The following is a 27,255-nucleotide window of genomic DNA, read 5'->3' on the forward strand; positions in this document are numbered from 1 at the left end:
CCAAATAAGTGGGGCTCTGGCAATAAAATGGTAACATTCCATATTGGAGAGCTACAGAAATAAGGTAAATTAAAAACTTTTTTTTTTTTTTTTTTAATCATAGATTGTCTTATAATACATTTATTTCATTTATATAAAACATCAGGGCAGCCCAAAATCTCAATAGACTCCTTTGTCTAATATCCTAGTGCTCAAATCTGTGAAATAGTGAATTATCTGCTGGTTTACTCTTTTGAAACAATACAACAAGTCAGCTCCGCTCCAGCCAAGATTCCAATTTCTCACAATGCCTTCCTTCTTCACATGTCTGCTAATCAGCTGGTTTCTGCCACCTTGTTTCATTAGTCAGAACCACCAGAGCTCAGAATAGCAAGGGACTCCAATAAGTTTTTAAACATACATTTACAAGAAATGTAAATGTTCCACATTTCATACTTTGTGGCCTTTTGCATTTGTTTCTTACATTTTGTTGTAAAAATGAATTTTGACCTTTTATTTCGGTCTTAAATAGCTGCGCACTGCACAGTAATGACTTAATGGTGCTGATTCAGAGACTAATGGTATTGCCATTTGAAGTACATTTTAAATTAAAGTGAATACTTTCATTTGAAGTGTCCAGTTGGAGGCATACAGGACAAATGTGGTTGTCCAAGGGAGTATTTTTAAAGCCTCCAATCTGCTCATGAACCCTAGACGTCAGTTTAATATAATCCAGCCCTTAAACATATCACATGACACAAAATCATCCCATTTTATGTCAGAAATTGTACAGGTCTAGATTAAAGTCATACTTTACACATAAACCCATGGGTATTTTATTGCCTCTGCTCACAAATCTTCTACTGATTACTCTGATTTTATCAGATTATTGCACCTGTATTGCACACTGGGCGTTTTGGGGAGATTTGAAAAAAAATGAAAAAACGCCGGCGCCAATCACACGCGGCTGTTCGTTTGTGTGTGTGATTAGCGCCGGCGTTTTTTCATTTTAGCCAGCGCAGAGTGAAGGAAGGCGTTTGGGGAGATTGGTTGCCGCAAAGACGAGGCGATTAGTCGCCAGGCGACCAAATCTCCCCAAAACGCCCAGTGTGGCCTTACCCTAAAAAAACAAACCTCTCCAGTAAACAGTTTTTTCTTCTCTGAGGAATCTCTGCAGATAACGGAAATATTTCTTCCCAGATCATAAGATTGAGCAAAGAACTGTACACTGATAATGGTGAGGTGACTAAATTCCAGCTGAAGATGCAAAGACTGTTGGAAGCCACAGTTCAGAACCATGATCTTAATGTTCAGTGTGTTTTAAAGCCTCAGCACTGATTGTCCTTTCACGCTGATTATTCTGCGTATTTAGCACTCTTTGCTCTGATCCCACTTAAACTGACCTTACCCATTTTTTATTTATTTATTTATTTAGGGCTCATCCATCATGTTAGAGGATTTGGGGATACCAATAAAATGGATCATCAGTGGAGCATTTTCCGCTTTCAATGAGGAAGCTTTTATTAATCGAACAGTGAAGGATATATTGTGGGGCTATGAAAACCCATTCTTGGATTTCCTAAACACAATTCTACCTGGAAAACTTCCCTTCAAGGGAAAGTTTGGCTTTTTTTCAGATGTAAGCAAAATAAGAATCCATGATCTGTAACAATGCCATGTGTGCTTCTTGCAACTTCCTTATAAAAACCCTTCTGTTCATCTTTTTGCAGTTTAATAACTCTAATTCAGGAGTTTTTACTATCAACACTGGGATGGAAGATATCAGCCAAGTCCAAATGATAGACAGCTGGAATGGGCTTGAACAGGTATTTTCAAATGTTTTACTTAAAGGAGACATATAGGATAAATTACCCCCCCAATTGTGTAGGTAATAATGTATACTATATTGTGCTGGTTTTAGTTTTAGCTGTAAATTCATATTGTCTTTAAAATTAGGCTTTTATTTGAGCTCCCCATAGATGTTCTTTGGTCCCTGTTTCAAAATGAGGGGTGGGCGTGTCCTAACAGTCCCTGCCAGAAGTGCAGTAAAAGGGGGGACAGCCAATCACAGCCCTGCAGTCACACAAGCAAAGACAGGCTTCAGTTCCCTATCAGGTCAACCTATCTGCTGATTCGTCCCATCCTACAGTGCGGTGTGGCTGGCTCCCTGCACAGCCTGGGAAAGGAGGCAGCAAGAAGTGAAACAGATGGGAGGGATTAGTGGGGTTTTTGCAGAAATTTTCAAAAAAATAACCAGAAACACAACTTTTTAAAGCACATCCTTCTATATCTAAAAGAGTTTAATGCACTGGCACATTCTTGTATTTTACATAATATGTCTCCTTTAATGAGTTTCTTGGCTGACATTCACTTGTGATACTAATTTCAAATAGAATTGAGTAGGTTTAAAGCAGGCTTTCTTTTAATATTTTACAAACTGCTTACCAATGATTTACAGGCAATACAACTACTGTAATATACCTATGGCTCTGAGCAGCCAGCCTCTAGGCCAATTAAGCAGGTCATATGCATTTTGACCATTCACAGAGGAGAATTTATCAATATTAAATGAAAAGAGTGGAGTCTTCCAACCATCTCTAACTTTTCATTTTCAACAGTAAAGGCTTTGCCTGACCAGAATGCCACAATACACTTCTATATGAGTTTCTACTTTGCTTTGTCATAAGTCTTTCCTGTCCTCCATGGGGTGACAACAAGTATTTTTGATTACACATTGCATAAAAATATTATCTAGATCTGCTCACGTTTAAGCTGTTTCTGTGTTGTTTTTTTTTTGTGATGACTGTTCTCTTTTCCTTCACTCTTCCTTTCTGAGCAGTGGAGGCTAAGTTAACAGACAAAAACAGTGCAAAAAATAAATAAATAATAGTGGGGATAGAAACCATAGCAAATTGTTGACATTTCTAATTAAAATAACATGTTTTTTCTGAAGAATTGCCCTCATTTGCTAAACAGTAAGTTAAAAGTACAAATATATCTAATAAGTATTTATGACCTGTCTGCTATATTCTATATTATTTCTAAATATCAAACACTTCGAGTTTTAGACTATTCTCTTTCCAGAGTTGTGCAGTTAAGCACATGCTGCTTGTTTGTATATTTTAAGCATTGGGTTTTTATGTTGGTAATTGTGTATAGCAACAACAGCTAGGTGTGCGCCAAATGAATAATATGGAGATCAACCATGTATAGAAGGAATACCACCATCTGTGAATAAAGCATCTTTTATGGGTTAAGAGACTAACGCTTCATGAAAAGTAATTATCACAAGAACAGTGACACTGCTGAAACATTATTCTTTTTACAATAAATGCTGTTCTATTTTTATTTATACTTGTCTATGTAGAATATTAAAGGGGACCCGTCACCCAAAGAAATTATTTAAAATCCTATTTTATCACATTAGTCAAACAAAATGAACTTTAATTACACTATATAAATATTTGAATCTTGTTTCCTTCAGTCTGGGTACTCATAATTATAACAAGCAGGCAGGAGCCATTTTGTGGACACTGTTATTAAGACAAGTCTTGTATCATCTCAGAATCTTGTTTGTGCACCAGAATGGGGGACCTGATGTCCATTTCCATGCCCTGGATACACAATTAAATGGTTAAGAGAACGGGGGAATGTGTGGAGAGCTGTGACATCTAGGAAGTGCTGAATGGAAAGTGAAAGTAATTGTCTGCCATTGGCATAGAGGAGGGGCAGACAATATTTGATTGACAGCGGAGATTTTTAAATGAGCTTACAGCAGCTATGAATGCTTTAATAAAAAATAGAAATTGGATTTCATGTTTAATTTGAAAAGGACTTTTATTATACAGATTTTTGTGTCTGGGTGACAGGTCCACTTTAAGATAGCATGCTTTTTCAGCTGCATATACAAGATCCTCTTAAAAGCAAGGCAGCTATACTGTGTACTGGCTGGGGCAGAAACCAAAAGGAAATGAGTATGCATGTATATTATGCAGATGGTGCAATTTCAAGCAGACACGCCTTCTGATTCGTCATTGGCATATGCTTCAATCAGTAGATAGAACAGTTGCCACCATCTTGCTGACAAGAGGATCAGAATAATCTGTTTTTCTTGTTAGTTCACTTTGTGGAGACTTTAGACTCATTTAAATAGGACCAGCCTATATTTTTGAAGTTGTTTCCATTGAAAAACCAAATGTTACGATTGGTCAAGACTTTTATTTCATAATAAAATTGATACACTTTGAGTCCTGTGATTTCACTGATTTAATTCAGCAAAGGCTCCGTGACATTTTGGATAAAGCACATCCCAGATGACAGGCCACAAGCATTGAAAATCTGTTACGCTGCAATGTGATGAGGCCAAATGTCATGCTCTCTGTTAACAAAATACACTTTAATGTTTGTATAACCAAGCAGCATGACTTCCAGATTAATTTCCACAACATATTGCCTTGATAATGATTACACTGTCATCTGAAAGTCCTTTTTGTTTATTGCACTGCAGTGTTGTCATGATCGGTAACCACAAATGCGCTGCTCTTCTTTCCAACCATTCATCTTAGCTAATGGCCTTTAAAGCCGTATTTCCTACAGAATGTCTTATTACCTCACGTGCATTTCAATTGCAGTGTATCTAATGTACAGTCTGGCCAAAAAAGTATCCGATATATTATATATGTCTTTTTTATAGGTTGATTATTGGAATTCAAATCAAACAAATATGATCAATGGAACAGCAGGTCAAATGTGGCCTCCTTTCAGAAAACCCTCAGAGCCTTTAGAATTTTATAGTCCAGATGCTTGCCGGTAAGAAATCTCCAACTATGTATTTTAAAGGGAAACCAAACATCATACACTGAAAGTATATTTTCAATTTTATAGAACTACATTAATGTCAAACAGATTTGATCATAAAGCAGGCCTTTTAGCATATCCTTATCGGACTCCACTGTGATAATGTAATAAATGTTTGCAGCAGCTCTAGTATCCTATAACAACCAATTCGATGTTTGCTTTTAATCAGGTCACCAGCGAATGCTGCTTGATAGTTTTCTATGGATAATGCAAAGTTTTACTTGCCAAAGTTACATAAACTGAAACATTTCTCTTAGGGTTTTTGTTTAGTTTGAAAAAATAACACGTTCAACCACTTTCTTTTACACCCAGATAGATATATGTTGAAATTATTATAGTAGTAGTATTGTTGCTTATAATTATAGCACCAACATCTGTACACGCAGGCACCTGTGTTGATTTCCCATTCCTTTTCTTCACCACCATAGACATAGGGTTCTTATTCAAGGACATTTCTTTATCAGGGGAAGGCAATAAATCTCAACAGTGGCCCTGGCTATCTCGAGCTGAGCTTTACCGTCTTCACACCAGATGATGTACATTGTAACATTGATGTGTCCATTTCAAGGACACCAGTTCTGTAACTTTCCCCATGATATCATAAGCTTCCAGTTTATAACTTGTTTGCTCAAGGCTATGTGTAACGTGGTTGATTGTAAATAACCGTTCCAGTAACGTAATGGGGTGCAGGGATTTTTATTTTGCAAGATTCCAGTCTACATGAATTTTATGTTGGATCCAAAGTAATTCACTAGCTTCTTAGGCAAAAGATAACCTATGGGTGCCCATTATGTGTCTTTTCAGGTGCTCTGTTTTCTTGTGTCTTCTACTGCTTAATGATATAAAATTTTGGAATCGTTCTGTAAAAGGCTGAGCTGTTTATTATGGTTTTATGTGTCATAGGTCAATGAAACTGGTATATGAAAAGGAAGAAACATTTAGAGGTATACCAACTTTTCGATACACTGCCCCCAATTACCTGTTTGCCAATGGAACGGACTACCCACCCAATGAAGGATTCTGCCCCTGTGTGGCTTCCGGAGTTCAGAATGTCAGCTCTTGTCGTTTCAGTGTGTATATTCTATATTTTAGTTTTTGTATAGCTTACTGAGCACTTTATATTTCCTGACAATCTCTGTTTCAAGCTAGGCCAGTTTCTGGAAATTCAGCAGTCTGTGTGCACAAGAACAGACAAATTATTGTTTGGGTTGTGCTCTCTATCCTCTTTCTGTTTTATTCTTGGGTTACAAGAAAACATTTTTTTAGAAGCAAAATGCTTAGAATTATGTTGTCAAAACAAAGATTTATATGTTAATAGAGGTAGGTGTAAAACACACTGTTTGTTGTGATTTGGTTTTAGTTTTTTTTATTTGTTTTTTATTCCTTTAAATTAAACTGACAACCTTTTCCTGTGCTCTGAATAGTTCTAGCTTTCTATTGAGATCAGTGCAATTAATATTTTTAATTGAAATAAGCTCATTATATTGCTCATTGGCATATCTAATATTTTCTTTTAATAAATTAGTTTAATCTCTTGGGGAAGTTCTCTCTGTAAACTGTGTCAGCTGTCTCCTTTCCAGGCATGAAAAGGCTTGTTGTGCTTGTACCCCACCCCTGGAAAAACTTGTATTTATACTTGATGCGTCAGCTTGGTAGCTGTGCCTTATTATTGAAGTTTTGAAGTTGAGGTAACCAGCCGGAGGTTGCTCTTCGAAAACCTGAATCAACGATGGCACAAATACAAGACATTTCATTATGGAAACTTCAGTGGGATGTTTGTGGAGCCTCTCCAGGCTTCTAATATAAACTATTCTTCCTTATTAAAAATCTTATAAACCTCAGACAAAGTCTTCAACTTCATAATAAATGATAGTAATTGATAGTGGCTGTGGAAGGCAGACAGAAGTGCAGTTACTGAACTGCTTCAAACCTGCACATTTGTTTAGTCAATAGAAATTTTCATTAAATTGTATTTCCATATTTCAGCTCAACTTAATTGCCAGCCTGAAAATTTAAAAAAAATGTGGATATTCTTTTTCAAGTTTCTGAAAATTTGGGTTTCTAGTGACCTCCTTCAGGAAAGATTCTAAAATGAGCTGCATTATTCAAAGGCAGAAATCCCTGAGGTCTGACACTTGAGGAAAAAGAAACATAAAACACTAACTCCTAAGTGTCACATAAAGAAATACACAGCCAAATAATCCCTGATTTGTACTGCCGAAACCCCGTCATTAGAAGGTAGTCTTTAAAAGTTCCCTTTCATTGGTTGTGAGTAACACACTTCACCAGGGATTGCTCCCTTTGAGTACTGTGGATCCATTTAGAGTTTTTTCTGGAGCAGGTCACTGGCAGCTCTGAACTTAATGAAAACATAAAAAAGAAACTTAATTTGTATTTTTAAGTTGGATAACTTGTTTAAAACTTAAAATTTAAAACACATTCACTTTCATGGGAAAATTCTATTGACAAACCTATCTTTAGAAACCAATCACATTTTATTATAATATAATACCAAATTGAACCGTGATCCTAGATGATCATTCTACACGAGCTGGTGAGTTGAGAATAATGTCTGTCCATTACATTTTAGTCATTTCAGGTAGGCTTGAAGGTAGATAAACAAATGGTATTAGTTAAAAATGCAGTGCCCCTTTGGAGCCCTTACATGACTTGCTTGGCAGCTAAATTCACAGCCTTCTGAATTCCATCCAAGGCCCATATAAATTACCCAGGATCCTTTCTCAAAACAGTTGTTAAATAGAGGACTCTCCATAATGTGTATGATGTCCCACTTGCAAACCTCCCACGTGTGCATATTTATTTTTCTTAATGAATTGGCACTTCTCTCCTAGCCTGCATACAGAACTAATCATGGCTGCTTCTGCCTTCTTTTCTCCAGATGCCCCAGTGTTTATATCATTCCCTCATTTCTACAACGCAGATCCCAGCTTCTTGGAGTCTGTGGATGGATTGCACCCAACTGAAGAGCTGCATTCACTTTTCCTAGACATGCATCCAGTAAGTTCTTTGAAAATGATACGAGGATCCTGAAAATCTTCTTCATTCTTATTTGTTGCGTTTTTTTTCTGTCATTTGCTTGGGACTTGGGCATAGTAAAGTACACAAACTTTTAGTTGCATGTGTTGCCAGCTTTGTTGGAAACAATAGAAACATTTATTCGGTGCATCGGCTTTCTTAGCTGTTGTCCCTGTTGGAGAGGGGATTCCTGAGTGAACTGAATGGGTTTGTTCAGGACATCTGCAACCTTCTCCAAGAACAGAGTGGCACAATTGGCCCTCTTTAGCAGCAGCAGTGAATCCTGTGGGATGCCTGCAGATACATTCTAAATGAACCGATTTTTCTAATTTTCAATGGTGACCCAGTTGCAGTAGAAATGTCGTAGGAAGGATTTGTACAAGGCAGTACTTTGGATAACAATGATACTAATACATATTCGTGTTATGCATTTGTGTGTGTTTTCCCATGTTTTATTAACTATGTGCTGCCTGTTTTAATTTAACTTCATGTTGTTTTACAAAGATGTGCATGAGTTCATTCATTTTCTTTTACTGACTTCATTCAATCCTTTGAGCATAACTCTTCCTTGTTTGATATTCCTGAAGGTATAGAGAATGAGGGTTAGAACAATATAAAGCTCATAACCTTCTTACTCTGTGATGGAGATGGGAAGCCTAATCTCTCCTCCCACAGTGTCCCAGTGGGAGAAATGTGATACTGGAGGGCAGCATGCCCTGGTCCAACTCATTCTGGAATAGCGTGGTATGACGTGGTAGAAAGAGGCAAAACAGGACAACCCCATTCTCAAAACAGGAGGGCTAGTCAATGTTTCAGTAAAATAAACACTATTAAATATTGTAAAACTTTTTTAGCAGTTGGGTAAGTGGTTTAGGTCTTTGGTTAAAAATATGAGCAGTTTAGGTCTATGAGTATGTCATAAACATAGCATGAAACATGCAGGGCTGAGCTTACTTTGCAGTCAGGTCTTGGGTGATCTTTTGGGAATGCCACCAACTCAGTTCAAGCTTTAGACTCAGGGTGGTGCACCTGGGGCCCCCAATGTACAGGTAAATTTACTTATATTTTTTTAAGAAGTAGCTTATGTTGCCTCATAGCATATCAAGGGAGGTCTTCCTCTTTGCTGGATAGATTTGACAATGTGCACAAATATTGACTTTGAAATATTTGATGGTTCTTCTCCTGTTGTGAATGTGGGCTTGTCCTATTTTTCTTCTTCATTCCACTTCACATTGCATAATGTAAATGTTGGTCTTCACAATCTACCCACTGGAACATTCTGCTTGTGGGGACTTTCAAGCCATATAAAAGTGGTAATAATTTTTGCATAACTGCAGGAAAAGCGTGCCTGGCTAATGAGCAAGAATTTGGCCAGTGTTGCGCTCATAGGGGTCACTGTACACATCAAGGATGATTTGAAACAATCCTCTTCAGCATTTTGATCTCTGGGGAAAGAGGCATGTGATGTTAACGAGCACGTCTTACATCCAAGTCGTTATTAAATACTTTGCCAAGCAGTGTGTTAACAAGTTCTTCTCTTGCACCACAGTTGCATGGTCCCTTATTCCAGAGTACAAGGATTTCACATAACTACAGCAAAGATAACTGATTAGACAAGAACCAATTAACTCATAAATTCATTAAGCTCCATTAGCATATAGTGATAAGGGTTGTTATGTGCCAAATGTTCCCTTCTGTTTATGTTTGTTCTTTAGTTTTATTACACTAATTATGATCTTAAACTTTGAAACTGTTGGTCTGTGTCAGGCCGACTCGAGACTATTTTAGAACCACTCCTCCATTAAACTGCTTGGTCAGACATGGTGCTATATGGTGAGTTAGATTTGTTGGAACATTTATGTGTGTGTTGGTGACCTTGCTCATTGGAGTGGAGTATTCAGTATCCATTCAGACTGGTGGTGTTAGCTCAGACTGGAAGCAGGTTTTAGAAATGACTCGACCTTTCTACAAATGGAGTGGGTTACACTTTTCAAGCAAACACGTGTTCCAGATACCAAATAGATCTGATTCTATACCTATTGCTATAGAAGAAGCCTCTATGGTATGACAGAGGTGATGACATGTCGGAAACCTTCTATAATGCCCCCCATCTGCAGCTAGCAGCAGCTTATATCTAGCCTCTAAGTGGAGCTAGCTGTGGAGACACTCCCTACCGTGACACCCCTGGAGTGGATGCCTTTATTGTGCAGTTATGATATTTAAATATGGCAATAATTGCCTAGAAGTTTAAACATTATTCAAGAAATGAAACCAGGTCCATGCATCTTTAAAATTAATATTTTCATTTACAGTGCTGCAGCAGGCATTGGACTCCCAATCACTGTACAATAATGCCATTGATGGTTGACAATGTAACAAAATATATAACTGCCATTTCATTCCTTCCTACTACTTAGTGTTTTAAAAGAAAAGTTCACACAAATATGGACTGTTATACACACTGGAGCCCTCAAATGCATTTCATTGCACACAGCGATTAAAAAAGAGCCATTCCCCCTTATTTGTCTTGAAAAATGTGGCATTATTGAAACGTTTCTGGGAGATGCTTACAGAATAAGCAATTCCAGGTTAAACATCTGTTTTTTTTTTTCTTCTGTACATTCCATGCCCGTGGCATGGAGAAATGTGACATACTGCAAAGATTAATTTGAGTGTATGGGGTATTTTGCCATTTTGTAGCTGCAAACTCCTGCACTTCTGCATTATAGACTGATCTATCAGTGTGGTATAACAATCAGCTCAATCAGTGCAATTCAGCTGTCCACATGTATGATACTGTGTTACATAATCACCTGCACTAGACACAAATAAGCAAATACATATTGAGGACACAGTGACATTCAGCCATATATTTTATAGGCTACAGGTGACTGGTAGGTAAATCATACTTTAGGATATTCAATTTCTCAATATTGAAAAGTAAGAAAAGGCAATTACACAGTTTCTGCAAATCTAGGCTATAATTCTCTGAGCTATATTCTGTTGTGAAGTTATGCCATTTATAGGCATGTTAAAAGGGGTAATGGGAGGCTTCATCAAGAAAGGATAACTGTGGCAAGGGGTATTTTCAGTTGCTTGTGGTTAATAATAATTGTCGTCTTCTTAGGAAAATTTTTTACATCGAAACTCCATTCTCCACCATTAATGTAATGTTAATACCGAGACAAAAACAACCTTTTCCATTCACACATATTGGAAACAGCTGTAAGATAAGTGTTTAAATCTGCCCAATAGATAGCCAGTCTTCAACCACATATAATACAGGCCTAAAAGTTACTAATGTGGTCTGAAGTCAGCAGCTGTTATCAGCCTGTGTATGGCTGAGTATATACTCTTGAAAATTGACACTGACTGGGAGAGAGAAAAAACATTACTAGGTAAGAGACCTAGTAAAATGATTTCTGCCTGGAGATCATGTCTCCTTGTGCAGTCATTAATTTATATTGCTCGATGATGATGAGAGATCTGGTTCCCTTCAGTAGATTGTCTGTCATGGAAGGATAAGCTTATGTTGCTTAAAGGGTACCTAGAACAGATACAGTATACATCTAGTTAGAGGATTGCATTTTTTTAAAATAACTTTAGAATGCTCTGGACCTGGATCTTTTGTAATTTGGCTCTTCATACCCAATAGGCTGATTTTGCTTTCAATAAGGATTACATATATCAAGTACAAGGTACTTTTTTTTTTATTACACAGAAAGAGGACATTTTTTTCAATGATTATTTATATAAAATGGAGTCTATGGGAGATGGCCTTTCCATTGTTCGGAGCTTTCTGAATAACAGGTTTCTGGTTAAAGGATCCCATACCTGTGATTAATATTAATTTACTGACCCAATTCTGGTTCGGTATTCGGCCGAATCTTTCGCAAAGGATTCGGGGGTTCGGCCAAATCCAAAATAGGGGTTCGGCCAAATCCAAAATAGTGGATTCTGTGCATCCCTTAAAGTGTTACATCCCAAGGTGTAAAACGGTGGGAGGATTGAGCTTGATAATAATTGACTGGCAGGGAAGCTTTTCATAACACTGTGGCCTCTCCTCAAGGCAGAACACACTTTCCCATGTTATCAGCATAGATAAACTGGAATTCACATGTAGGCATAAGCAAGCCATTTTATTTGCAATGTAATAAAATTCTTTGGAGGGTTATGTGCAGCTTGTCTTATCTTTAGAGATAAAAATATTTGACCCTTGTATTTACAAAAGATTTGTTTTTTTCACATTGCACTGCTTCCTACCCAAGAACAGGGGCTAGTATTCTTATTATTTGACTTCTGTATTAAAATATTTAGCTTTTTTTCCATGTTATTTCTGAATTACTTTTGTAATAATTTGTTGTTATAACATTAATATGCTCATCATTTTCTAATTACAGCTGACTGGAATCCCAATGAACTGTTCCATTAAAATGCAGCTCAACATGCTGACCAAATCTGTGTCTGGCATAGTGTAAGTAGAAGTTAGTTTTTGCACACTATACATGCAGTTCTAGAAATGGTATCACATCGCCACAGTGATTTCCAAGTCAATAGAGCAGTCCAGGGGTTTGCTTTTAAAGTAAAAGTGGGGTGATTCTGAGCATTGTTTTGTGAAAAATCTCTTAAATGTCATTGTGCTTCATTTGCAGAATTTTCACTAGATTTTCTTATAGAATTGGAAATATACGGTTACCCTGTCAAAATGCTAAACAAATACATCAGAGAAAAGACATATTCCCCATCTGTAATAAAATACCACATGGAAACGCATCATTTTATAATGTCCATGTGGATTTTGTGCTGGTGTTGTATGTGTGCCTAATGTACAATTAGCATTTTATATTGGTTTGTGAGCTAAATTATTAGTGAAAGGAGCACACTTTTAAAATACATTTGTTTTTCAGCAGCCATTCCATATTAAGGAAATATTAAAATGGATTTTCATTTCCAAAACATAAGGGGTAGAGAGAGGGATGCTTTCCTATGTTTGAAGGAGAAAGGAGATGTTCCACTGAAAAGGAAAATGTATAGGAATTTGAGCTAGAACTTTGATTAGAGGTGGCAGACTTCTTGGATAACAGGATTAAGAGGACAGGCAGAACATTGGAAGTTGTTGAGAAATGTAGCACATTTCTGTGCATGATCTGTAAAGTGACCCTGTTCTTATTGGCCCTTGATGTGTTTGGCTAGAACATGTGCTATACAGTAATTGTGTGTAATTTCAGACCTGTTTTTCCTATATATAGGAACAATGAACAATGGATATATATATATATATATATATATATATATATTCATCCATTGTTTTTCTCATTTTCTTGTCATACCTGTTTTGCTTTGACAAAGGTATTGTTTCATAGAATGTCTAAATGTTATTTTATTTTTTGTTTTCTACAGGCAAACTGGAAAGATTAAACCTGTGATTCTTCCAGTGCTGTGGTTTGCAGAGGTAAATTGAATATTGATTATATTATTGTCTTATATAAGTAATTACTAGTTATGTATTTATTAATATTGAAGGATAATAAACATGCTTTATGGCAAAATAGCTGTTCTCTCTTAATCAGTTGGTCATTTTAAATCATATTGCCATTGAGAATATCTATCTTTTTGTGTACTGCAAGTTATGAATATGTTTTGATATATGGGAATGTAGAGTTCTTGTCTTGTATAAATGTTCTGATATTAGTTTGTGCCACTTTGTATTTTATCTTGTATCTACAATACTATTTATATCCATATTTAATTTGGCTGGACTTGTACCTATACTGTTTTGTCCCTCTACAGAGCGGGTACCTTGATGGGCCAGTGTACTACACTTACTACAACATCCTGATCCTCATGCCCGTCCTACTTGATTACCTACAATATGTGCTCATTGGCATTGGTCTCTTTTTTATCGTGGTTGCACTGGTTCTTCCCTTTTTTAAACAGGTAAGAAACATATACATCAACATAGCTGTTTAAAAGTAATTTAAAAAAGTAATTACAAAAATGTTGGTGGTAAATAATAATCTTGATGGGTTTTTTTACTCACCTAAGTGTAAAGTTTCACCAGTGCAGTTCCCTTTTACAATCAGCAGTTCATACTGCAATAAGTTGGTAAATAAGCCACACATGATGCAGCTAACACATTTTGTGATATATCTGTTTGCTTTTACTGCCAAAACTCAAATGCTACCACACACAAAGTATATGCCATATACCCTATATCTTTTTCATTAGAATGGCAGCTGCCATAGTGCATACAAGTATGCATGTATACAGGCATTCTCTGTAGACTTAATGAACAATTTCCCTCTTGGTTACACTGTATTCTCTACAGTCATTTTTGGAAGATGCCTAAACTGGTCATACATGGGCCATCAATAGCTGTCGATTCAGCTAACTGGGTCAACCGCATCATGGCACATGGATGAGGCAAAAAGACTTAAAAGAAAAAATCTTGTGTGGTGGGATCTCATGTAGAGAAATGCATTGGTAGAACAGGGTTTTTAGAGGAGGGTTTGGGACTTGGGCTGGTTCACCTTTCAGATGAGATTCCTTCTTGATTATTGTACAGATATTTTGGTGAAGATGATGGCTAGAAGGGTACAGGGTGGAGTTCTGAGAATTAGAATTAGAGAGTGGGGTTAGTGCAGTTAATAAGGAGGACTGAGTTTATGGCTGTAGGAATTGTGATTGGTAATATACCAACTGCAGTAGTAAAAATGTTCACTTTGGAAAAAATTTCAGTGGTAAAATGTGTGTGCTAAAGTAGATGGTACTAGATCATTGTGTTTTGGAGGAACACAATTAAAAGAAAAGTAAGAGGTGTGTGACATTAACATATTGAGCATAATTTAAAACCTAGTATAAATAATGCAGTTTTAGTGGGGACTAGTGTTGAAGCAACAGGTACATTTATTTTTTAGAGCCCCCCTGTCCCCCTCATATAAATACTAAGGAATAGGCTCAGCTCCTGCTGAAAGTTGACATGGGGTATTTTCATTTTGGGCATACCAAATGGAGTAGTGGTACTGCAAGAAAGTTTTTACATTTGCTGCATGGGTGTCCATTCACAAATTTGAGACTTTATCAGATGTAGTGATTTCTAACCGTGTGTGTGTGTGTGTGTGTGTGTGTGTGTGTGTGTGTGTGTATGTGTATATATATATATATATATATATATATATATATATATATATATATATATATATATATATATAATCTGCACACGTGAATATAAATTACAGAAACAAATCTACTCTGGATCAATTTAAGCTAAAGTTACCATGTTAATATCATTAGTTTTGTGCTTACACTAGGATGTTACTCTCAAAGGTTTTCCTTTTAGCGTCAGGCCACACGAGCAGATTCGGCGAGATAAGTCGCCCTCTCGACTTCGGGGCGACAACCCCCCCCCCCCCAAACTGCCTGCCCTCTGCTGTCTAAAATGAAAATCGCCTGAGGCGATTCACACGCGGATTCGTTTTCCGAAGTTGCATCACGAGGAAACTTCGCTGGGGCTACCAACCCCCCCTGAATCTGCTCGTGTGGCCTGACCCTTAAAGTGAAATTAAACAAGAAAAATTTCCACTAACTTCCATAAGGGGGATATAAAGTCAAAAATAATACTGCATATACATCTTCTCTGCCATAAAAAAAAGCATATTTGCAATACGGTATATTATTTTTATAAAATAAGCAATCTTCTGCCAGCTTTTGTATCCTCTCCCTCTCAAAGTTGCACACTTAAACCTTTTAACAGCTTCACGGCCAGATGGCTGGAGCAGTTCGAAACTATCAAGATACTCTGCATTGTGAAGGGCAGGGAAGCTGGCCATAGACGTAGACAATCGTTTGTATCCGACAACGATCAAATGTCCCAATATTTTGACCAACCACTAACCATTCAGTAAATAAAGTAGTAAAATAGCAAATCAGACGATATTCTGCATGTGACGGCAATTGTACGAAAGTTATGTCCGACAAATTCTAGTGACAAGCTCCCATTGATGTCGTTAGATAGGCAATACTTGCAGAGAAATTATCATTAGTCGACAAATCTTTGAACCTGTCTGATCAACTAAACAACCCATCGCCATGGTACGAAAAATGTCGGGACGATCCACAAAACTTCAATTGAAACGACTATATCTTTGCATCAATGGTCGGCTTTAGCCTCAATGATAAGTAAACACATAGACTACAGCCCTGCTCTGCTTCCCTGCCCTTCGGAATGCAGAGTATCTGATCGTTTCACACTACTCCGACCATCCGGCCGTGAAGCTGTCAAAGGATTTCAGTGTGCAACTTCAAGAGGGAGAGCAGACAAATGTTGGCAGAGGATTGCTTATTTTATAAAAATGGCACTGAATTTTGTAAATAAAGTATATTCCAAAGATACTTCTTTAAAGGTGAAAAAGTATTTGCTATATTCTTTTACTTCACATCCCTTCAAAGGAGAAATGAACATGTGGGGAAAAAACCCCGTACCCCCCACCCCAGGTAGACCCTCCTCCCCCCAGGCTAACTACCCCCCGGGGAAATGCCCCATACTCCATACATAACCCACAGCGTGGATTCTTCCAGCGAAGTTCCACGCGTCCATCTTCCATGTCCTCTGTAAGCTGAATGCGAGATCGGTATTTCTGCGCATGCGCAGTTGGAGCAGTTTGCCGGAAGATGGACATGTGGAACTTCAATGGTAGATGGAGTCGGCAGCTTATCTGCCTGTCTATGGGCCCTCCTCTCCAGACAGGTATTTGGTCGAAAATCACCAAACAACTGGAAATTCAGGTGTATAACCACCTTTAGGAAGTTACTGTTGAATCATTAAAGAATGACTTATGGTGCTTATCCTTAACTCCGATATAAGGAATAAAAAAGAATCGTTTACAATGTGCAAGAGAGAGGGGAGAGTAGAAACTGTGTTGCAAAGCAGCAATTTAGAAGGGAAAATTTACACTATCCCCAGAAATGGTGCTGTGTAAGTTCAGAAACAATGAAAATATTTTGGGTAGAGAAAATTAAATCGTGTGTAGATATATATACTCGTTGATTCCTGTAATAGAGAAACCAGTGTTGAGGGATTCACAGTTTAGTGGTGGCAACAAAGGCTTAGCCCAAAATAATTTAATGGCACTTAAATGTACTGTAGTTACTTTTCATGATGTGGTTAGCAGGATGTTAGACAATGGTGTTGAAGTGGTCTACTGCTGGTATTTATGATGCATTTCAATGTTTTAATTAATAATTGATTGCTAATTATTAATTCAAAATAGCGGCAAATATAATTTTGCTGGGTGTGGGTTTTTTTGTTGGTCTAAAGTGATACCAACATGTTCCAGGTTTTTACAGGAGCTTTAAAAATCTTGGTGTTTTTCTTACTTTTTATAACTAAGCTCTTGACACTCCTCCATTACTCTCCTACTCACCAGTGTCAGACATTGGCATCATTTTTGTGCCAGCTGCAGCAGTGACATGAAGCTGGGAGGTATGCTCTGGCCAGATAAGCTGACAATGTTAAAGGAAAACCCCAACTTTAGTTTTTTTATTTATCTATTTTTTTTAACCAACAGCCATCTGTCCCTACCTAGATGCTTAACAGTGAACTGACAGTACATTAAAAAGTGATGTAGCCACTGTCTGTTCTAAAGCAAAGAGCCTCGCACCTACACTAATATCTTCTCCCTGTAGCTGGACCTACTTAAATATTCTGTAACATGTAAATATGAAATCCAGTACTCCTTTTTAGTATGTTCCATTGTAAACCTTTTAACTACCTCTGTGTAATTATTAGGATGGATTATGTATTAAAAAAAGTGCAGAAAGGGTCAAAACTGACTATTGCATTTTCTTGTTGCATACTAATATCAACTGCCTGCCAAAAATACAAGTTGAGTGACTGGCACACTTGGATTCCACTGTGCAGTAGAAGTGGAGACTTCTAGATGTGCAGTAGATCTAGTGTCTCTCTGCTGTGAATCTGTAGAGAAACTCTAAACCACGACTGAAGTGTCTTACATGTCTCTGCACAGTGGGGGAATGTGCAGTTGCATCTACATTCCAGTCAGTTAGGAAAACCATCTACAGACCTCTACAACTCTAATTGCACACTTTTTCTTTTAACTTTTTCCAAAAGTGCTCATACAGGTACAGACATTATAGTTGGATATAATGTTTTGTAGCTTTTCAGGACTAATAAATCAGAACAGACACATGCCTACCATGGATATTGGACACATGCCTACCATAAAAATATTCACTAAAAATGCAGAGACTGTGTATAGCACAAACACATTCTGACATTGCTTCCATTACGCTACACTGATCCCAAGGGGCCCTCTAACTAAATCAGTTCATACAGGACCAGCTGAGGGTGTCTGCATTCCAAACATATAGTACAAAGCACTGTTGGTAACCTCCATTTATAATGTTGGCTAAGCTGTTTGAGTAGAATGCATATATTTATGAATTTGCTGCAACTTCTTAAGCACATCTGCTTGTGGGCATGAAGAAGCTACATTGCACTTGAGAAAAAATATTTGCCTATCTACTAAATTCAGCACATGAAACTGAGACAGGAATAGCAGAAGTTTATGTTGTGCCAGAGTGTTTATATTTATAACCATCTCTTTTGACCCTAGATTTTGCCTTTTGCTTAGAGACAAAGTCCAATGAGGCTATATTTGTATTCATTTACCAATAGATGTGCAGGTGCTGTTGCTATTCACTTTGTTTTTGCATCATCCAAGCTCCACACTGCACTTTGTGCCAATCTGAAGGCACAAGGGAACCCTATACTAGCTAAAGGCAAGCCAGGGGACACCCATTTCTTTCCCCTCCTGTACATATAATTTTTAAGCACAGGTAGTGCCACATACAGAGAGAGATATGACCTCTGCACTCCATTCTAGAACTGAAGCCACAGGGCTCATGATGAAAATCTAGGGATACACTGGGCATGAACTAACATAGCTGGAAATAACACATTATCACCTACATGACTGTTTCTTAACCATGGTTCCCCAGATGTTGCTGGACTACAACTCAACAATTTATCATGGGGTAAAGCATGCTGGTAGTTGCACATCATAGGTACAAATCAATTTGACACTATACAGTTTAACTTATTTTTGAATGTGCTATCGTTATACCTTTTTGATTTTATAGAGACTATGAAGTGCAGCTCATGTCCTCCACCTGGGGTTCCATTAAAGATGCCAGCATTCTTTAACTCACAACAAGCCATACATGTCAGCTGTTATTGTTAAACAGCGGGTTGCTGCTTTAACACATCCTTTTTTTTTAGCACAGTGGAGATGACAAGGGTGATAAAAAGTATCTAATTGTAAATACGTTAATTTCATTTGAGTTATGTTGATGTGTAAGCAGCATTTGTGTGTGTTGCAAGCCAAGTGTGCACAGTCCAGTTGGCATCTGGTTGGCAATTTGCATCCCCAGTGAATGTAAATGCTACGTTTATTTCCTTGGGAAAATGCTCCTTTTAGGGGGGGGGGAAACTACCAGGGCAAAAAACGAGCGCAGTGCTGCACCACCATATTACTTACTTTTCCCAGGTGTCTGTCATCAGACTTAGGGACAGATTTATCAATGTTACCTGTCCATGTTCGAACAGATTGCTGAATAATCAATAGATTTTTCTGCAGAATACTGCTCTGGCTTGCTGCCGAACAGGATTAAATAAAAACCACAAGCAAGTTTTTTACTAAAATAAAAACTCACTTGTTTGTTAAGCAATTGGTTTCCTGAATATGGACAGGCAAACATTGGCAAATCTGTCCCTTTGAATCATGTGCAGCAATTTTGGATATTAGATTACTGCAGATGCACGAGTTTACGTCTGTTCTAAGGAAGCCTGAGCAACATAAGTAAAATAGTGGCGCTGCATTTGGGTTTTTTCCCCCTGAAAGGAGCACAGTCCTGGAGGAAAATATGATTGCATTCACTACCTAACATATTGACACTATCCAATGAATGGGGCTTTTCTTGTCCTTTAAAACCACAGTTAAAGAAGAGCTCTATGCGCTGTTTCGATGGGAGGGCAGGGCATTAAATTCTCTGGATAACTAAATTTGGCCAAAGGGCTTCCAGAGGGACAACATTGAAAAACTCAGGCGAACTAAGCATGTTGTGGCATGGGCAGTATTTGCTCCATCTGGTAACCATTAGTAACCAGTCTGCATTTGCCTGCTTTGAATTCAATGAAAGCACATTGGTTCCTATTAGCGGACTGTAACTACGGGATAGTATCTATTACACACAGGGTAGATTTTTCCCTTTCTGCCCACCCTGTTTCTCGCCAACTAAAAATGTAGTATCACAACATTAGAAATTGCCCCCTGCTGTGGCCATTATTTACAGAGGAACTCTGGAAGCATGATACTTTTCATTTCATTCAAACTGACAGCAGCGAGAGTGGCAGGAAACGGTATGCAAAGCTGTATGCGAACCCATTGATGGTGACTCAAGCCTTTTAGATGGTATCCTAGATTGGGACAATGTAACTTTAGCAGAATGGAAGACCAGGCTAATCCGAGAAATTCAAATATGGCAATGCAAGGACACTTCTACTCCATATTAAAGGATAAGAAAACCTTTAAAATAAGTGAATGTAAAATTGATGATAATGCTATTTTAAGAACTTTAAAACTTTAAAAAATTTACATTCATTATTTTCTGACCACCAAGAAGTCAAGGAAGTTGCGAGAAGAAAGAAAGAGGTCTGGTCTAGACAAATAGCAGTAAAGTGGATCACCGTACCAGAGGCCACCCCTTTAGACTAGAAGAAAAGAACTTTAATTTGAAGCAACGTAGGGGGTTCTTCACAGTCAGGACAGTGAGGTTGTGGAATGCACTGCCGGGTGATGTTGTGATTGCTGATTCAGTTAATGCCTTTTAAGAATGGCTTGGATGATTTTTTGGACAGGCATAATATCAAAGGCTATTGTGATACTAAGCTCTATAGTTAGTATAGGTATGGGTATATAGAATTTAATTAAAAGTAGAGAGGGGTGTGTGTGTGGATGCTGGGTTTTCATTTGGAGGGGTTGAACTTGGTTGAACCCAATTTAACTATGTAACTATGGTCTGATGTTCTTCTGGTTAGAAAAAAAAATAGAAACCATTCTCAAATCTTTCGTAACCAGAACATCATCAGACCATCACTCTTTCTTTCTCCTAACGACTTCCTTGACTACTTGGTGGTCAGAAACTTACCAACAGGTGGTATTAACAATATATTTATTCTTTAATATCTTGGAATGAAAAAAAAAAATAATGCATGGAAATTACAAAGTGACAGTCACTTATTTTAAAGGTTTATCCTTTTATCCTTTAAAGGGCCTGTGATAAAGCATTTCATACTCCATTGTCATACTGGTCTGCATCACATAAATATCATAAGCCATAAATATCCACATCTGTACAACTGTCTTCCTCATCAGTTTTTAGGGTTAGTGTGATGGGATAGTTTTACTAACCTTCTTGCTAGGTTTACTTTCTCCTAATGCCGTTAAACTTTTTTCCTTTTAATACTTTGATGTTTTTGCTTTGTATCAATAAACTATGTGGCGGTAATAAAAATATTAATATTATTAAAATTAATAATACTGCAATTAGTAGATTAGAGATTGAAGCAGGTTAGAGGCGAGACACCATTTGGTGAGCTCTTTATTCTTATCAACAAAGAAGCTGTCAGGATGGGCATTAGTCCTGCTGTCAAGCTACCAGAAAAGAGATTTCTTTCTAATTATAGGACTTGGTACAAAACAAATTAAATGCAATTGGAATGTTTTAGATGATTTTTTGGAATTTATTGAGGCAAAACTATAGGTATGCATTCTCTTCAGTTAAACCCTTAAAGGAGAAGGAAAGGCTTTGCGCACTTTGGGGTGCCAAATGTTAGGCATACCCAAGTGATTGTATTGACTTGTATTGTATTGTACCTGAAACCCCAGGCCAGTGCTCCTATCAGCAGAAAACTGCACCAGCCCAGGGTTATACGAGTGAGCACCACGGAGCGATCCTCTTTCGTCCTACTCCTTCTTTGCGCGGCTGTGCATGTGCAGTAGAACAAAAAGCCGAACTTTCATTAAAAAGTCTGCTATTTCATTCAACTGCGCATGTGTCCGCCCTGGGAAAATTGAAGAAAGAAGCCTTTCCTTCTACTTTAGTAACCTTAAAACAAAATAATGATCCTGCAGTTCTTAAAAGAATTGGTCTGTGAAGCTACCTGCCTTTAAGATGTTGTGAACTGCAGTGCCCAATAGCCAAGTCCCTCTGTCAAATTTATCCTGTTAATGTGACATTTGTGTATATGACGAATAGAAGACTCATGTCATATGAGTGTCTCTTTGCCTCCATGCTTCCATCCGTACATGATTTTTTATATCGTTTAGACTCCTACTACTTATCCCTAAAAACCCAAAGTGAAATAATTGGCCCTTTATAAAGTGCCTGATGTGTGGATTGCGCTCATATGTAAGTAGATTAAAATCTTGAACACCATATGATCATTGTGTTAGTTCTCTTTGCATCACCATTAAATTTGGCACACCTGTTATCTTAAGCCATAAACATTATATGAAATATAAAGGTCTATTGGAAATGGCTATCCTTAGGAATTTAGTCCCTCATTACTATATCTGTAATACTTTGCTTATAGCAATTGTATTATTATTGTATATCTCAGCCATAGTCCCATATTCCCTTTAACCCCGTTCCGTACCATTGGCAGTGAAGGGTTTCTAATAAAACTTTTAAGTTCTAATGATGAATTGTTTATATTTTTGTTTTTTTTACCCTCACTCCGTTCTAAATGACAAACTGGCCTAATTATTTTCTAGGACAAATGCTTCTTATTTTGGAGTAGTAATAAAAATGTTGATGAAAGTCAGGAATCTAATGCCCAAAAAGAAAAGCTGAATGCTCCAAACGGAATTGTACTACTGGAGGCCAGATTATAGGTGCGTACAAGGTAAAAAGTCTCTATATAAAGCTTTCTTTCCTTTCCCCTTGACCCCATGAAGGGAATATTTAATTTAACTGAAAATAATTCCAAGAAAATATATATTTTTTAAATTTAATGTTGGCAAAGGCACGCAGTACTAAAATGGTCATTTAACCAATGCATTAGTAGACTACATTTCTGGCTAAAAGTACTTTTTGTGGTAGTGTATTGTAATTGACCAACCATTTCATGTCCTCATACTTTCTCATCATTTATATTGCAGTGTCAGGAGATATACCTACAGTGCTCCGTACAGAAATCACTCTGCAGATATACTGTATATACAGAGTACAGTTTTTATATATTATAGATGACCTAGACAGCAGATCATTGAGCTGCAGAGAATATTTGTCATCCCTGTGTATGACTAGTCAGTCCTCGTGTAAAGAACCACTTAGTATATTTATATCCCTCTTAAGCCTTCATTGAAAAGCCATGCAAGCTGACTGGCAAGTGTTGCATTACTATACAATGTGCTGACACCCTTTTAACATAGAAAGTGTTGATGAGGTATCAGGATATGAAAAATGGCCCCTTTAATAAGGGGTTTTGCATTCTCACCATTCTCATTTATATTAAATCTACTAATGTATTAATACACTTACCATTAAATGTCTTTTGTTGAATGATAAGCATCTGTTATACCATGTTCATGTACATTGTATGTGTTTTATGTTGTGTTCACTGCATGTAGAGACATCTGCATCTTTTCACATTAAGACCATTCAGTAGTTCTGTACCCTTTTCATTAACCCCACCACATAAAAAAAAATACAAATGTAATGGGGGACTCCCCAACAGAACAGCTTTTGAGGAGCTTAGTTGAAGTCTGTCTGTTCTGACATGATGGAAGCCGTGTCTCCACATAAGTAGTTGCAAACCCACAGCTGGATGTAGACATTACCTGTATTTGTGCTGTTCTGTTTGGGCTTCATCAACAAATACTAGCCTAACAAAATAGGTTTTTAGGTTAAATAAGAACCATATACAGTAAATACCTGAAAGTTTTTATTTGATTGGCTTCATATGTAGCATGTGAGCAAATCAAATCTTTGTGCTTAAATATGAATAAATATAGATTTAAGTATGAAAGCTGATAACTGGAATTCAGTTTCCTTCAGACTACTAGGAGAGGGTCAAATATGGGTTAAAGATAAATGTTATAAATAAATTAAATAATATTTTCCACTACAATTTTGCTCACAAAAGCTGAAATTTTGAACTTTTAGGGCAATTTTCACATCTTAAATGAGAGTTCAGTATATAAATAATAGGTTCCATAGCTTTTTATAGGTATGCAATGTATAGAGTGATTTTCCATACTGAATTTAACTGTTGAGAGTGCACATTGTGTATGATCTGTGTTGTTGTGCCTACGGCAGACTGAGTGTCTTATTATGCAAAACAAAGGTCAGTTCAACACTGTATAAAAAACCTTGGTAATATCCAAGTAGATCACATCTTCTGCAACTCCACTGCTCCACATCATGATCCTGCTACATCATAAAAAGCAAGTACATCTGAAAACTAGAAGTTTTAGTATCCATTAGATAATCCATATGCTTCATGGCAATGCCAGCAGTAAAAGATTCACTGACACATACTGTAAGGGTTATTAAACTTAAAGGGACACTTCAGTGTAAAAATAAAAACTGGGTAAATAGCCTATGCAAAATAAAAAAAATGTTTCTAATATAGTTAGTTAGCTAAAAATGTAATGTATAAAGGCTGGAGTGACTGGATGTAGAACAGAACCCTACTTCCTGCTTTTCAGCTCTATAACTGTGAGTTAGTCAGCGACTTGAAGGAGGGCCACATGGGACAAACTTTTCATTGAGTTTGCAATTGATCCTCCGCATGCAGCTCAGATTCAAAAGAAAACATATTTGACTCGTGCCCCCACCCCCTCAAGTCTATGGTTGTTACTGCCTGGTAACCAATCAGTGGAAACCAAGAGAGCTTCAAAGCAGGAAGTAGTGTTTTGGCTATTATGTGAGACATCCAGTCAATCCAGTCTTTATACATTACATTTTTTGGCTAACTAACTATATTAGAAACATTTTTTTTTATTTTGCACAGTCTATCTATTTACACCATTTTTATACTGAACAATTCCTTTAAAGATTTTAACAAAGTTGGTCTGTTGAGCTTAGTTTTATTTAAATCTGCTCATAGGCTATTTGTGCATATAATAGCATCAAAGGCACTAACATTACATGGTGTGATAAAATAGTCCACATGATATGGCCTTCAATGTGTCAAGCCTGTTTAAAAACATAGGGCCCGTGTGAAAGTCACCCTTTGCCAGCTGAGCCCACAGACTCCCAGAAAGACTCCCCTCTTTTTACCTGCACCCTGAGTTACTCAGAGGAGATGTCGGCGTTATAACCTGTCAGAGCTTCTACTGATGTGATCACTGACCAGAGAAGTATGCAAATCAAAGTCAGGGCCAAAATGACTGTGTGCTTGTTGCACCCTGATCACTGAAGTGAAATTTTTGATAAGATGTGACCCATACATGGCTCCCACCAACCACACTGTGCAGCTCTGCATTTCAGGTAAAGGTACCAGGGCCTGTATCAGGAGTGCGGTGGAGCAGTTGGGGGAGAGTGGTGTTAACAGGCAGGCTATGGTTTAAAACATGCTTTACTTATTCTTTAATTTACTGTTTCATGAACCTTGTTTTCTTTTGTTTTTAAAGTGTCGAAAGCAAGAGCAAGTGCTTAATGACACAAGTGGAACTGATGACGCAACTGAATATTCTGAGGATTCAAAGCTTCTACAGGATCAGGATTACGCACCACCTCAAACTTGACATTTGACTGTTTTCTAAACTTTCCCGGAGGATTGATAACACCCTACAGGGATTGTTTAGGAGTTTATCTAATCACTACAAAGCTATCTTGCAAGTTACGGATCACTGGGATAGCATTCATGGAAATGTCAGTCCCTTCATCTTGGAAAAAACAGCTTGAGCTTTGTCAGCTAACCTCCATCTTTGTGCCTTGTGTGCTAAGTGGGCTAAGGGAAGCATGAAGAAAGTCATGGCAAATACTATAATATGGTGATGGTGGCATTTAAGCAACCCACTTAATTATGAATCATCTAATCACTAAAGAAATCATAAATCAAAGCCGTTTTCTATCAGGATTCAGTTGATTGTTACATTTGTGTCATTATTGTATTAGCTGCCAGTCTAATTCTAAGCAGCAATAATTGACTCTTGGATATAATAGCACTTCAAACCTAGTTTTACCACAAAGCAAATTATTTAATTACACAAATGAGTTAAAGTCCTATTGCATCAAGTAGCTTAAGTCTCTCGACTCCAGAGAAGGTGCAGGATAGGATGTGGATGGGTAAGACAATTGGGCTGCCATCTGCTTTGCTTGTATCTTCCCATTATCATAAATGTATAGCTGCCTTATTATGTTGCAAAAAAAAAAGCCTTTAACTAGGCTATTTGTGTCAGTTTAAATGTATGTATGATGGGTTGCAATTCAGTGAGATGTTTCAGTGACAGTGTTATGGTATGTCCTTGCTTGTTCTATGTAGAATGGAAAGTGCCTGCAGCACTAATTCTGTTGCCTCCTCTTTCTGAGCTGTGTGGGTTAAACAACCAATGTCTGTCTGTCTAAAGCCAAAGCAGTTGTCTTATCACTGTATTACCCAGTGACGGTTCTGATCCGGTTATTAGTTCGAGGGTGACCGTAACCAAAGTGAATTTGTAGTTGTATCAACTGCAGCTGCACATAACATATTACAAGTGTTGTAGTTAAGACTTATCACATTCTGCTGGTAGCCTAAACGACTAATAGACTGAACATATATTTATGAATCCTATAATGTGTCAATACCTTGTAAATGTAACCCTAAATACAATACCAAAGTCATCAAACCCAGAGATGGCAATTTTTGGCACTATACTAATGTAAATCTTATGTGTGGAGATACAGTATAAACGAGAGCTCAGCAAGTTCAGGGCACACAAAAAAGCGCCTTATTTAATGATTGCAAATTAATCAGAAAAACATTACACAGGGGACAGTTTCATTGAATTTTAAATATCACAGTTCCATAATCATTTGTTGTATACCTTCAAATCATCCTACGAATCTAAGCCTGTACCTGGTATATCATGCAGATGAATGGCAGGCAGTGCTACAGAAGTAAGGCAGTGTTTAGGGGAATTATTGGGGGCACAGTTTAAAATGCACATTTGGTCGACTCACTGCTTGCTTGTTGGATTGCAGATTTAGGTCCTGTCTGGTACTCTGATGCATGTTATTCATGTTCTATTGTGAGTGTAAAGTTATTGTTCAATATTTTGTGTTTATTGGCTAGGCTTTAGTTAAGCGGTAATA

At 37.4% G+C, this 27,255-nt stretch overlaps 1 protein-coding gene across 3 annotated transcripts in view; it reads left to right on the plus strand.

The window, feature by feature from the left end:
- The window catches only part of scarb1.L (scavenger receptor class B member 1 L homeolog), a 54,031-nt gene extending 27,135 nt beyond the window's left edge, over nt 1–26,896 (plus strand). Inside the window, exons 4-13 of one of the 3 annotated variants that reach the window (XM_018262581.2) lie at nt 1,415–1,618; nt 1,710–1,805; nt 4,673–4,788; nt 5,740–5,906; nt 7,736–7,854; nt 12,273–12,346; nt 13,273–13,324; nt 13,663–13,809; nt 22,728–22,858; nt 25,593–25,725. In XM_018262581.2, coding sequence (XP_018118070.1) covers nt 1,415–1,618; nt 1,710–1,805; nt 4,673–4,788; nt 5,740–5,906; nt 7,736–7,854; nt 12,273–12,346; nt 13,273–13,324; nt 13,663–13,809; nt 22,728–22,847 — 1,095 coding nt within the window. In that variant the 3' untranslated portion in view covers nt 22,848–22,858; nt 25,593–25,725. Of the gene's footprint in view, nt 1–1,414; nt 1,619–1,709; nt 1,806–4,672; nt 4,789–5,739; nt 5,907–7,735; nt 7,855–12,272; nt 12,347–13,272; nt 13,325–13,662; nt 13,810–22,727; nt 22,859–25,592 lie in introns of all 3 variants that reach the window. The other 2 variants (XM_018262574.2, XM_041567298.1) reach the window with 2 other exon arrangements.
- The last annotated feature ends 359 nt before the right edge of the window (nt 26,897–27,255 follow it).

This window comes from Xenopus laevis, chromosome 1L (genome assembly GCF_017654675.1).
Source record: "Xenopus laevis strain J_2021 chromosome 1L, Xenopus_laevis_v10.1, whole genome shotgun sequence".
Classification (NCBI taxonomy): Eukaryota; Metazoa; Chordata; class Amphibia; order Anura; family Pipidae; genus Xenopus; species Xenopus laevis.